This window comes from Sinocyclocheilus grahami, unplaced genomic scaffold (assembly GCF_001515645.1).
Source record: "Sinocyclocheilus grahami isolate Dianchi unplaced genomic scaffold, SAMN03320097.WGS_v1.1 scaffold974.1, whole genome shotgun sequence".
Taxonomy (NCBI): domain Eukaryota; kingdom Metazoa; phylum Chordata; class Actinopteri; order Cypriniformes; family Cyprinidae; genus Sinocyclocheilus; species Sinocyclocheilus grahami.
Genome location: NW_015506153.1, coordinates 56,566 through 70,988, shown reverse-complemented (window position 1 = coordinate 70,988; position 14,423 = coordinate 56,566). Strand labels below are relative to the sequence as shown.

General features: G+C 37.7%; 1 protein-coding gene across 1 annotated transcript in view; it reads left to right on the top strand.

Annotated features, from left to right (window-relative positions):
* The window catches only part of LOC107565025 (uncharacterized), a 79,818-nt gene that overhangs the window by 11,775 nt on the left and 53,620 nt on the right, over nucleotides 1–14,423 (top strand). Inside the window, exons 4-20 of the mRNA XM_016250211.1 lie at nucleotides 443–611; nucleotides 1,818–1,942; nucleotides 2,058–2,131; nucleotides 2,703–2,876; nucleotides 3,008–3,201; nucleotides 3,813–3,931; nucleotides 5,599–5,702; nucleotides 6,566–6,697; nucleotides 7,312–7,481; nucleotides 8,091–8,221; nucleotides 8,315–8,445; nucleotides 8,531–8,695; nucleotides 8,826–9,034; nucleotides 9,197–9,327; nucleotides 11,676–11,790; nucleotides 11,979–14,162; nucleotides 14,304–14,416. Coding sequence (XP_016105697.1) covers nucleotides 443–611; nucleotides 1,818–1,942; nucleotides 2,058–2,131; nucleotides 2,703–2,876; nucleotides 3,008–3,201; nucleotides 3,813–3,931; nucleotides 5,599–5,702; nucleotides 6,566–6,697; nucleotides 7,312–7,481; nucleotides 8,091–8,221; nucleotides 8,315–8,445; nucleotides 8,531–8,695; nucleotides 8,826–9,034; nucleotides 9,197–9,327; nucleotides 11,676–11,790; nucleotides 11,979–14,162; nucleotides 14,304–14,416 — 4,440 coding nt within the window. The remainder of the gene's footprint in view (nucleotides 1–442; nucleotides 612–1,817; nucleotides 1,943–2,057; nucleotides 2,132–2,702; nucleotides 2,877–3,007; nucleotides 3,202–3,812; nucleotides 3,932–5,598; nucleotides 5,703–6,565; nucleotides 6,698–7,311; nucleotides 7,482–8,090; nucleotides 8,222–8,314; nucleotides 8,446–8,530; nucleotides 8,696–8,825; nucleotides 9,035–9,196; nucleotides 9,328–11,675; nucleotides 11,791–11,978; nucleotides 14,163–14,303; nucleotides 14,417–14,423) is intronic.

The window sequence follows — 14,423 nt, the reverse complement described above, 5'->3', positions numbered from 1 at the left end:
GACTAGCTCAACCCAGAAATGAAAATGTACTCACCAGATTTGGAGAGATTTAGCATTACATCATTTGCTCACCAATGGATCCACTGCAGTGAATGGGTGCCGTCAGAATGAGAGTTCAAACAGCTGATAAAAACATCACAATATTCTACAAGTAATCCACATGACTGTTTAAAGTTAAAATGCCTTGATGGATCTGTTCTTACAAAAATGGACCTCACAAGGCATTAATTGATGGACTGGAGTCGTGTGGATTATTTGTGGATGATTGTGATATTTTTATCAGTTGTTTGGACTCTCCTTCTGACATGCGGTGTAATGCTAAATTTCCCCAAATCTATATAGATGAAGAAACAAACTCACGTACATCTTACATTCTACATCACTTTCTGCAAATTTTGGTTGAACTATTCCTTTAACCCTAACTCTGCGCTGTTTCTTTCAGGCTATGTGGCACCTAGAAATCTTCCGAGCGCCGGATTCTTCCCTTTCCTGCAGACACTCATGTGCAACACCGACAGTACATGCACCAACAAATCCTACCTAACAGAAGGACAGTCCAAATCGTATTGGTACACGGGTCATCGTCACCGCAGGGATGCTGAATCTCACAGGTAATGCATGGCATCTCGCTCACTGTAAAAAATAACACATTTCCAGAAACAGTTGTTTCATGTAGCACCATATTCTCAGAAAGTCTGAGGTCTGTTTTTTGGGGGGGATTTCAATATTTGGTATATTATGATTGATGATCAGATGTGTACATTAATGGTGATATTTATGAGCCAGCACCCTAATGTCGTGTGCTGTATGTCAATCCTATGTGATGTCTAATAAAGATGTCTCAGTTCAAAATGACAATGGCCACACCTGTATGTCGATGCATCACTGATGAGATGATAATGGACCTCATGGCAAAATACTGCTCCTCCTGTGACATTGCTGTTCCCTTTGGCCTAGTCAGTATTCATAAAGCTAAGAATTCTCTTATTTGATCAGTTGATCAGCAAAAGCATTTGGCTGTTGTATAGAGAAATGTTGACTAAAGCTGTTTGTTCAAAAGTTATTTTACTGCTGTGTGTATCATGCCCAGGTTGAGTCAACAATGAAACTTTCTGTATTCAAAACCTTTGCTGGGTCATTGTTGCTGAAGAATGTTTGGTGAAGAAGAATGGACTTTTTTACATGCTATTTTCCATTAACACACAAAAAACACACTGTAAATATAACTACTTAAAAAGTGCTACTTAAAAATATTTTTATAGGTTAAAAAAATGTTTGTCTAAAGCACTGTGGTAGAAAACATTCGCTTGTTTAAAATGAGATAATTAAGATAATTTCCTTTAAATTGATCTCTGTCATGATCATTGCTCGACAATTGTATGACAGTTTCTTCCTTGTAAAACACAAAAGGAGAAAAACATTTCAATATTTTTCCTTACATTTGGGTTAGCATTTGGTCCCCTTGATTCCAAATAAATTTTTAATATTAGACTAACATATAAAAGAACTAAAAGTTTAAAAAAGTATTAATTACATTTAATAATTAAAAAAATATGTTTGTTTAAAATTTTTCAGTGGAATTGCCTCTATAAAGTAAAATGTGCAAAAATGTCAGCATTTATAATCATACATTACATGTCTATGTTGTGTACATAACTATGTTATTTAACATATTTTGAGAGTATATGACCATATGCTATATTTTAGTAACAAAACTATAGTTTGTTCTTTGACAAAAGTTTAATTATAGTTGAATTTTTGTTCATTATAGTTAATTATACTTCTTGTATATTCCCATGGTCCTCTTTATATTTCAGTTTACCAACACTGCTTCATGGATTCCCTCCACTGGCCCATCTACAGAAGGGAGGACTGGTTCACTCAATCCTTAAAAGGGATGCATCAAATCCAGAGCTCCTAGAGCTATGGGACAGGATGCTCAGTATGTACACTTTCATCAGTCTTTTAAAACAAAGCCACTCAGTGTTAAATAATTGATAATGAATCAGTTTCTGTTATTTAACTATGTTATTTATCTTTATCTTTTTTTTTTTAAGATTCCAGCTTTCAAAACATTCCCAATGTGACTTCAGTCATGGATACTTTTAACAACACTGCACTGGTTGATCAGGTTAGTGATGAGTGTTCTGATTCTTGACATATCCATGTTTTGTGTGTGTGTGTGTGTGTGTGTGTGTGTGTGTGTATATACCAGATTTATTTTATTTTTAGGAGATAATAAATAAAAGCTGAATTATTTTTTAATAATTTTTATGCGTTTTACAGATAATACAAAATATCATCATATAAGTTTTTTTTTTTTTTTTTGGTAATAGTCAGTAGTCAAAGTTTGTTGTGTATTTTTTGTAATGGTCCATTAAAAAGTAATCATTATCCTTTGAATGTATATTTTAAGCAATATGGCTACTTAAAGGGATAGTTCACCCAAAATGTTGTCGTCATTTCCTCACCCGTATGTTGTTCCAAACCTGTATTATTTTTTTTTCTGCTACAAATGAAGATAATCTGAAGAATGTCGGTAACCAAACAGTTGCTGGTAGCCATTGACTCCAACAGTATTTGTTTCCATACTACGTAAATCAGTGGCTACCAGCAACTGTTTCATTACCAACATTTTTCAAAATATCAACATTCTTCAATGTCCAGTTACTTACTTCATTGATTTTTTTTCTTTGTTGTAGACAATGGAGTCAGTTTTGGAATCTGTGAATGTCTTGAAAAAATCCTTATGCAGCTTCTCCATGACTGCCATCAACACATCAGCCAGTACCCAGGATCTCTTTACGAAAGGCTTAATAAACTTCTGCAGTTCCAATGACACTGTTCTGGAAGCATCCTTACTCACCCTGAACCAGGTGGGGTCAGACCTCCTACACTGTTCATAATCTTTCAGTCTAGTCACATTATGCCCACAAATGTCGAAGACATTAAGTGAATCATTAGACATCCCTTTGATGTTCATCTGTTTACTTGTGTGGGTTGCCAGGAGCTGACAGAAATGCTGCTCAGTAACCCGACAGAAATATTGGGATCGATTGGAGGCACTGTGGTGGTCCTAGATATGCTTCAACAGGAGACGTCACTGTGGGACTTCCTGCTTGGCCTGCCTGATCTCTTCTTGAAGCCCACAGATGAAGAGATATTAAATGTTGGAGCAGGGGAGTTGGAAAATCTTAAGAAGTGAGTTTTGAGAACTTGTTTAAATAAAAATTGCTCACATATGCCACCTTTGAAATGTTTGGGGTTAGACTTTTTTAAATAAATGTATACTTTTATTCAGCGACGATGCATTAAATTGATCAAATTGACAGTAAAGACATTTATAATGCTACAAAAGATTTCTATTTCAAATAAATGCTATTCTCTTTCTATTAATTAAATGACCCTTAAACAAAAATTGCATCTCGGTTTCCACAAAAAATATTAAGCTGCACAACTGTTTTCAATGATAAAATAAGAAATGCTTCTTAAGCACCAAATCAGCATATTAGAATGATTTCTGAAGGATGATGTGACACTGAAGGCTTCACTTTGTGTATGTACTTATTGTGCACTGGAAAGTTCAGCCAATTCAGTGCCTATTTACTTCTTGTGCATGTTTTTTGGTTCTGGGTAATTCCATAACCACATTAGTATGTGGGTGCCCAGCTTGGTTTTACAAATTCAGTCTGATGTGTATATTCACAACAGTACACCTTCCCATTATGTGTGACTTACATGCTTACTTACATGTAATGTTTGCATTTATTGACTGGTTGCAAAGAATCTTAGCCTCTCTTTTTTGCATTTAGTACCTTGACCTTCCTTCGGAGGACTTTCCCTCAGGCCAACATCTCTACTGATGTCACAAACACAGCTATCACTAAAGGCATTGGCTTTCTCAACTACATGAGTGACTGGAAAGGGAGAGGTGTGTTGAAGATGACTTGTTTGACATGTTTGGTGAACTGCATGGTATTTGTGGCAATCATTTCTTTAATTACAAGACAATGCCTATTCTAAACTGAAAGTAGTTTCACATATTTTTTTGTATAGGCACTCATAGGCTGCTCATGGTTGTTTTTGGTGATCAGTCAGCCTGTTACAAGGAAATGTTCAGTATTTAGACATTAGTACATGCCTCGTTTTAAGGAAATCATGGGTCAGGAAAGTTTCAACCAGGGCAACATGTGCTGTGATGACCCTCATGATATTCCAAACCTGTATTTATACCAGTATTTATTTATTTATTTATCTATCTACACCCATTTAAACAAAAGCATGCAGGGACTAGTTACTGCCAAGTTTCAACAAACTGACAGAAAAGTCACCCTTTTTAAAGAACCATAAAAGTGATTCACACTATTTATGTATTATTTTTGTATGTATATATATATATATATATATATATATATATATATGTTCATAAAAGTGATTCACGCGCATTTTTCATCTAACTTTGTATTGGGCTTTGTGTATTTATACCAGTATTTATTTATTTATTTATTTATCTATCTACACCCATTTAAACAAAAGCATGCAGGGACTAGTTACTGCCAAGTTTCAACAAACTGACAGAAAAGTCACCCTTTTTAAAGAACCATAAAAGTGATTCACACTATTTATGTATTATTTTTGTATGTATATATATATATATATATATATATATATATATATATGTTCATAAAAGTGATTCACGCGCATTTTTCATCTAACTTTGTAAAGTGACCTTGGGCTTTGGAAAAACTAAATAAATATTTGTACCACATAGCACAATTTTTATCAAATGCCATTATAGTGCCTCTGGACACGCTGAATTTGTTAGATGAGATTTTTTTCCCCATTAGGTAAGGATAAACAGGGAAGGTTGTTAAAAAAACACTGCTGGCATGAACCTTTTTTGGTTACCACCATTCTGCCCTTGAGTAAGGTTTATAAACCCAGGTTACTGGCTGCCAGGTTGCTTACTATTTTTGGAGAGATGTTGATTATTATGGGATTTAGAGACCAATGAGTCAATTGTCAAAACCAGTCCAGACTACGTGTTCGATGTGCACCACACCCTGTCTTATAAATGGTGATCATCCTACTTGGCAAGGTGAAAAATGATCACACGACAATTACAGCCTGTTCTTAGAGAAGAAAGCTAAGTGTATTTTATTATTTGAGTACGTAAAACTGAAGGGTGTAATTTTTTCATTGTTAATGAACAATGATTGTTAATTTTTTTGACCCTTTTAATATGCATCAATATGCATATGCAAGCCATTCATAGGTTGCTTTCGTCCAATCGTATGAGTTTAGGGCAGGGCTATCTGGTTGTTTGACTATTGGGAGGAAGGGGGAGTGTTCAGGAAACCAGTTTGAAAACAGTCATTTTTATAAAATCCATTTGTGATGGTACTGACACCGAAATGTATTCAGATTTCTTCAGATTTAACTAACACTGTGGTTTTTTGACCAGCACATTCCCCCAAATGTGCATAGACATACAACTTTCAAGTGCTTTAGAATGCTGTCTGCCAGCCTGCATACTCACAGAAGAGCTCTCATGTGTTGGTCAAAAGTGTAGTCATATTTTTCTCTTGTTTTAAATAGATGTGTATTTCAAACTGAGTGATGTCGTGACCCCAAGCAGCATTGTTCTACTCAACTCAGACGTGAAGGACCTTATCAACCAAATCAAGATTCCTCTCGATCAGGTAGGCCTCTCATGGCAGCTCAGCGCAGGTTCCTTGTTCAGAATATGAGTATTTATTAAACTATGTGTATAAAGCCAAAAGCTCCATAAACTTTGAGAAAACAAATTCATTTGAAACACCTTTTCACCCTCTAACTGATGTGTAATTTGTCCACAAACTACTTACAACTGTGCATATGCATGCATCAAAAGATAATTATCTTATTATTATTATTTTTTCTAAATTACATGAATATTTCCACCAGTGCCACATTCACCACATCTTAAGTTATGTGTTGCGTTTAATATTATTCTGTGGTCGAAATGGCATCGATTGAAATAACATTTTAAAGATAAATTTTTTTGTTATGTTTTGCTATGGCTAATTTCTTAGTTAGCATTAAATGTGCATTCAATATACACAATTTTTCACAAATTTAGAAATACAAAATGATTAGAAATGATGCACAATATGAATATTCTGTTCAAAAGTTGTATTTAGTAATTCTTCTTTATAAATTTAGTATTACAGCTGATTTCAGTAGAGTTTGGTGTTAGCGTGTTGCTAATTTAACGACATGATACTCTAACATGAAACTCTTGATTGATACGTTTAGTTATTGTATGTCTTACATTGCATAAATTGACAAAATGACAGCTTGATTAGCAATGACGCACAATACAAATACTTTTCACAAAAGATATTTTGCAACATTTTTCACATGGGGATTGGCGTATAATGCCCTAATGTTTGCCTATGCAGACTAGGTTTTCAGAGAACTAGCTCATCTGTTTTATATTGTTAGAAGATTAGGAGTTTGTATAAACAAACACAAATCATTCACACACAATCATTCACACTCATGCATATTTTGACCTTCTCAGATTCTAGTGCTGTTCAAGGAGGCAGACTTTCGTACCTTTTTATGTGACCAAAACATCACCGCCTCCTATTGTTGGAGTTGGGAAGCGGGCCTGATATTTGAAGGGGTAAATACGTGGAAAGTTGTTGAACAGGTACATTTTTCATATATTGGTATCTACAAATATCTGCTTTTCTATTTTTTAGAAATAAGCCATATTAAATAACACTTCCGAACTTTACTAACCCGTGTTGTAGTTGAGAGGGTGAGAAACTCATTTGCGGTTCCTCCTCCTTACTTACTGTCTTGTGGGAAAACACACAAATGTCTGCTGCGCATGTTAGGAAACCAGCTCAGTCTAAACACAAAACAGCATGCTAGCTGCACTGAGACTGATTGCAAAAAAAGCAAGTATATGCAGCAGTTCTCAGGGAATGCCAATTAGATATTCCCCTCGACACAGAGGGAACTCCACAACAATATCCAATCACCATGATTTTGCATTCAGAAGTCATGCAGTATGTGACAAATAGCATGCAGAGTAATTAGTAGGACTGTCACACTGACCATTACATACAAATATTACATACTATATTTGGAACAAACCCACTTGCATATGTCTTTTACTCTGCATTACATTTAAATTATGCATGCTGTTTTAATATTGTAAATGCCCATTATGAATAGTTAATTATAACTAGTTATGGTTAATTATTCATATTTCCCATGAGCTGATTCGCTACACAGTAACATGTCTCATCCCTACAGGTACTGTTGGCTTGGAGTCAGACCTCTGCCTCAGCTGACCTGGCCTTCACTAAAGACGTGTTCGGCAGCTTGCTGGGCCTAGTGTCTCCATCGAGCCTGGATGCTGTTCTCAAACACAGCAGGTCCCAGCGCAGCAGTGACGCTCAGCCACAGAGCCTGGGGGAACAATTGTATGTCAACCCAGACTACTTTGCATCTGTTTAGATGGAATTTTGATGCAGTAATTAAATGTTTTTCTTGTTACAACAAGTACAGTTTTCTTTCAGGTTCTGTATTTCACATCAAGTGATGACCCAACACAGTATCTAACCCAAATTTATTGTATTTTATGGGTTGAATTTTCACTTACCTTACATAGATTTGCTTGTGGTTTTTGAGGATGAGTGCATGTCATGCAACCTGGCTTTGATGGCATCTGCCAAATCTGGTTTGATTATTCCATGTGACAGATGACTTTGCGTCATAGATACCATAGCGTTTACTTCCAGGATGTAGGTTGTTTTTAACTTTGGTAGGAGGATTTTTATATAAATCAAACTAATGTTTATCAAGAGAATTTGTCAAAGTATTAGTCCACTACCTTTTGTATGAAAATTGATTAATATATAAATATAAACCAGGTTCTTGTACAACAGGTTCTTGTACAACAGGTTCTTTTTTCTATTTAAATTCTCACTGCCATTTCCTGCTGGTTCATCTGACATCTGAGTGAACAAAAGAAACTTGTTATTAAAGTTGGTAAACCTGAAATCCAACCTATTTATCATTTTCCCCCTCAGAATCTTCGGATTAAGCAATTCAGCATTTCATTTTCTACAAGGCATGCCTGGTTGGGAATACATTCAGACTTTTATGATGGCTGGCCATTCATCAATGCAGATGGCAAAAGTTGCAATGGAAGTACAGCTACGTATGTATCAGCATGTGCAGAGAATTACGCTATGCAAACAGCTTCCAATGCTTGACAAACTGATTACCTGAATTATCATTATCTGTTTGACAGCATTCATTGATGAGGTCCTGAGGGATGCCAAGTATGTCCAGGAGGCCTTCCTTTCTCTAATGCAGAATGAGACCTTTGCTAATGCCTGGGCTGACCTTGCCATGGACTCTATTGTGCAAACTGTGGCCAAGGTGGGTTAAAAAAAGTGTGCGCTTTTGTAGTTTTCATTAAAGTCTTCATCTGTCACACTGGATGTTCTCTAATGTTTTCATACAGATTCTAGAGGGTCACACTAGCTGCAAAGACCTTTCTGCTCCCTGGGCTTGGATGTCAACCTACAGCTCTATAAACCTTAAGTTGTGGGGCACTCTAGTTTGCGCTGGGAATGACACACGTCTTGAGGAAATGCTGTTAACATCACTTTTGCCAGTAAATGAGAAGGTAAGGGGGTGTATTTAGGACAGATGGCCATAATATTTCAAACTTTGACAAGAAAAAAAAAAAAACATTATCTGACAAAAAATAGAAATGAATGATTATAGTACTACCTAAACTAAATGTGTTTTCACAGGTCCAACAGTTGGTTGGTGTAGTGAATGGAACTGTAATGTACAATGTCACACCCTCAATACTTATGGCAGAGTGGCACAGTCTATACACAACCTCCCTTCAGTATGTCACTGCCCTCCAGAAATTGCAAACTGAGCTTAATGAGGACTATTTTGCAGCTTGGATCCCAGGGAACATTTCAGTTGGATTATCCCAGATTCTGTTGACCAGGTCAGAAACCTACTATTTGTCAATAACTACTATGTGACAAGGATGTTACTTGTTGAGAATTATAACAGTCTCTGTAGAAACAGATTTGCCGAGCTAAGTACCTTTATCACATATTAAACTCATTTTATGTGTTTATTTGTATTTTAATTTCTTGTGAAAAAGGGTTACTGGCACATTTGAGAACATGGGTTCTTCACTAGAGAACAGCTCTCTGTGGCCCTCCATGGAACCATATTTCCACATGGCTTATTGGATTTTGACCTACCAACCTAATGCCACTGCATCACCAAACTGTGAGAATAAAAAAAAAAGTGAATCTTTCATAAATCAGTAGGCTTTGGGTCTTAACATCTGATTATTGTTGTTAACAGTTATTGTTGTTAATTTTATAACAATGAGAAATCATTTTACATGGTTTTTAAATCTAGAATGTTTTTATTGTTTTACTATATATTAAAGGGGTCATATGATGCAATTTCAAGTTTTCCTTTCTCTTTGGAGTGTTACAAGCTGTTTGTGAATAGATAAGATCCCTAAAGTTGCAAAGACTAAAGTCTCAAGCCCAAAGAGATATTCTTTATAAAAGTTAAGACTCGTCCACGCCCTCCTAAAACGGCTCGTTTAAACACGCCCCCACATGTCTTCGTGACTGTATGGGAAGATTTGCATAACACCGCCCAAATGTATACGCAAAGAAAGAAGGCGTAATTTCTATTCTCGCTGTAGTATTGTTGTTACCGCTGCCGCCGCCATGTCGTGGAGATGTTGTGTGCTTCATTGTGAAAGCGAAACTACTTTGTTTGGTCTTCCAATAGAGGACACGACTAATAATCAGTGGTTAAGTTGTATTTACAACACTGTTCCAGAACAGTTTAAGCCATATTTTCGTGTGTGTGCGCAACACATTTTACAGAGGACGAGGACTGTTTCCTTGGAGAGTAGCCTACAATGTCGGTTTTCTGACAAATAATGCTGACTCACAGCTTGTAAGTACGTTTTCATATTTAAAGAATTTGCCACTGACGATTCAAACGCGAGTTTTGAGCAGTGTAGAGTAGCACTTGTTGTTTGTCGTTTCTCCGATCACAAATGCAGACATGGTTTTAAGTTTATGCGGCGCGATGCAACGCAACGCGTAAAACACAGTATAAGTCATTATAATCAGTAATTATGTCCCCACTGGATGCTACAAATGCCTAGTTTGCAATGGGTTTTATTGGTTTTATCTCGTCGCGCCGGGACACGGCATCACAGTATGGTAAGGGGCGTAACATTTCCATCACACGCTTGAGGTATTCGGCCAATCACAACGCACTGGATAGCTGGCGTAGCTGGATAGCTGGAATCAGCGTACACCTCGCTTTTCAAATTTATGAGCTTTGTAAAAATCAACGCGTTTCAGAAAGGCGGGGCGTAGAGGAGAAACAAAAATATACATTATGTGGAAAATAATGTGTTTTTAACCTTAAACCGCATAAACACATTGCGTTACACCAAATACACAAAATAATATTCTTTTTTAGCAACGTCATTGTGACGAGTGGGGGCGGGCGATGAGCTTTGTAAAAATCGATGCGTTTCAGAAAGGTGGGGCATAGAGGAGAAACAATAATGCACATTATGTGAAGAATAATGTGTTTTTGAACCTTAAACCGCATAAACACATTGCGTTACACCAAATACACAAAATAATATTCTTTTTTAGCAACGTCATTGTGACGAGTGGGGGCGGGGCTGAGAGCCGTGGGAATGGAGCAAGGCCTGTGGAGTAATTGATAATGAGCGACACCTGCACCACTCACTGGTCTTGAGTCTCACGGAGCAGCTCCGGAAGGATAAAAGCCAATGTAACAAAGTTCGTAGTCACGGGAAGAAGGGGAGTAATTGATAATGAGCGACACCTGCACCACTCACTGGTCTTGAGTCTCACGGAGCAGCTCCGGAAGGATAAAAGCCAATGTAACAAAGTTCGTAGTCATGGGAAGAAGGAGGCGGGAACCAGCGGAAGCTCAAAGAAGATTTTAATAAAATAAACAAACACAAAACGAAAGTAAAGCGGCAGCCCCTCTCGGATGACTGCCGCACACAAAACACAAAATAAACTCCAGGCCTGGTCCTCTCTCCTTCAACACGGTCGTCACTCCTCACTTTTATCCTTCCGGAGCTCCTCCGTGAGACTCGAGACCGGTGAGTGGTGCAGGTGTCACTCATTATCAATTACTCCACCGGCCTCGCTCCGTTCCCACGGCTCTCGGCCCCGCCCCCACCTGTCACAGTCATATGACCCCTTTAACATAAACTTACATTTTATATATATATATTATTATTATTATTATTATTATACATTTAAAATAGATTAATAAATGCTGAAAAATCTAAAATTGTTGAAAAAAAATCATATAATTGTTCATGATACCTAATGCATTAACTAAAGTTTAAAATGTAAGTCTTATTGTAAAGTGTTGCCAATTTTATTGATATGACATTTGTATTGACAATGTACAGCAAAGTGTAATCATATCCAGTTTACTTATCAGTTAACATCATAGTAGAATCACTAAAGTTATTGCATGATCAGTATTTTATTTATTTCAACCATACTATAAATAATATGCCATGAATTATGCACACGTTTTTACAGGCACTCTGACCCTTCCTGCCTTCACCTGTCAGACCGGCTTTACCTGGGAAACAGCTGGTCTTTTGTTTCATTCTTTGATCTCTAAAGTGTCAAGAGAACCTGCCAGCCTATTAAGGTAGTGATTATTTACTGCAAAACATTTATTGATGCCAAAGTAATTTTATATTAAACTTCTGTACTACTACGTGCATATTTGATTTTCAAAATGTATGAAATTACATAAAAAGTCCCATTGGTGATACAATATAGATTATTTTATTATAGTTAATGTCTTTACATTCCACCTTTTTCATTTGATTTTAGACCTCTCCAGGGGACAGTGGCTCTCCTCCAAAACAGTTACTTGGCACTTTTGCAGCAAGTCATTGCCAATGGCCTACCTGGTCAGCTACTTGGTAGTGACATTTCACTAAAAGACTTGTTGCTGGACCTCATTAATACAGTTGATAAAGAAATTCAGCTCCTCTCGAACATTGATTCCACACAGCAGTTTGACACTCAGCTCTTAAACGACATCATGGCGGCTCTTGGACTGGGGCAGATAGAGAACCTGTTGCCAGGAGGTTCCCAGACAACCAGCATGCACCCAATCATCATGGGCGTCCTTCAGGTCTTGAACAATGGGTCCATCCAGATTCTAAACATAGAGGAGGGTTTTGCAGTTCTTCAAGCAATTTTGAGCCAACTTGGAGCCATCTTGCCTCCAGAGCAGCAGTATCAGTTAGAAGCAGGGCTAAATAAGACTCATGATCTCATTCGAAATCTAGAGATCTGTTCAGCTCTTGGCCAGGACTGTGTAGCTGATATCCAGAATGTAATTGATAATCTTGGTGCAATGCTTGTATTTGGAAATAATATCACCATCCAAATAACACCTCTTTGGGGTAACATGACTCTCCCTGTTGCGCTTGATATGCTCGCTTTGCTTCTGCCATGGAACATGTCCCGGCCAGCGGAAGCCTCAATGGAAATTTCCAGGAAGATTCAATATCTTCTTGACAAGGCTTATGCATCTCCTATGTTCAACATCAGTCAAAGTCTACAAGCCTCCAATCTCACCATTTCTGAATTAGAACAAGTAAATTCTGTATTTCATTCTAATTGGTCAACAGCCATTCTGCAGACTCTGAATATGGCCATTAAAATCCCACAGTGCGTGAACACTCAAACCACACAGTCTCCCCAAAAGCCTCCTGCTAATGGACAGGTCGAATGCATCCTTCAGCTCATCCAGACTGCTTCTGGTTTACTTGGAGTAATACCTGTGGCAGAGAACGCTCAAATGACTCTTAAAGATTTGCTTAACATCACTGCGGTAGAGTATCAGAAGCTAAATAACATGTCCATCTCTGGATCTGGCCCACTTGCATTGACAGAAGAGGTGCTGATAACAACATTGTCAGCCATCAGACAAAACCTTCAGGGTCTTGATGTAGAGAACATCACTGATATTACAAATGAGCTCAACATTCTGGAAGACCTCTTGAAAAATGTATTCAGAGAACAATACCCATACCACACCATTAATTCAACATTGATGGTGCAGGGGCAGTATGCACAGAAGGTGTATGGAGAAATCACACTGTGGTATTTAAACAAGCTTGGAAATGACACCAGTGGCAGTATGTTTGCAGAGATTCTCCATCAACTGAAATGCATGACTGAAATGCAGGTGGCACTCATCACTGCAAAAGCAGATATGGTGACTCTAACAATGAATCAGATCCAGAACTTGACCCATGTGAGGTTTCCTCCGGAAGGTGAAGATCTTGTAAAAGTTGCCAGTACAATCATGACCATGCTGCAGGGTGAGCTGGCATTGATTAAAGGAAATCTTGAGATCCAGCAGGCCTTCTACAATTCTCTAGGCTCCCCAATGAACATTAGTATTCCTGCTGAAATTGAAGGTCAGATCATGACCTACCTCAGCTTGACAAGGGAGTGGATCACTAACCCACAAGTGATGACTGTACTTGCTACAATTTTCCAGTGGGAAATTAGCTCTATAGATATCACAACACCTGGGAAGGATATTGAACATCTCCTCCAAGCCATGGCTCCCCTACTCTCCCCTGAGGACAGAGCCTTCCTGGCTGTTGCTGGGCAGGTGTCTCAGACACTAACCTACACTCTACATGTGGCTAGCACTGATGGTGGTCTCCAAAGTGAAAATTTTACAGAAGCTGTCATTAGCACAGTCAGAGTGGTTCTGGAGAGTATTTCTAATGAAACCGGAGCTCTACCTCAGGATGTGGTTAACAATATTCTTGGTGCGTTCAACGGTTCCCTTCAGCTGATCCTAAACTCCAATATGAGCTATGCCCAAGCTAGCACCCTCACACAGGAGACTATCCAGATGGTAGAGGGAGCGATTCATACTCTTTTACCAGCGGAGGCAGTTGTGGTGCTGGTTCCCATTAAAAACAGCATTTTATCCTATCTGAATAAAATCTACCAGCCTGCTGGATTTGATCAATGGAATGAACTGTGAGTGTAGAGACTATATATTTGTTGAGTATTGTTCTTTCTCTTTGTTTCACTCTTACTTTCTAATTATATTTTTATATATATACTGTATGTATTTTGTAGGAGAGATGACAGTTGTACTTATGTTCTTTTTGTTTTCAGCATTATGAATGTGTTGACAGAGCTTCAGAATTCCCTGCCATCAAACAACACAGCTCAGCCCATCATATCAATGATAATCAAGGTCACAGAAAACCTTCTGAGCTCAAATGAAGGCAACTT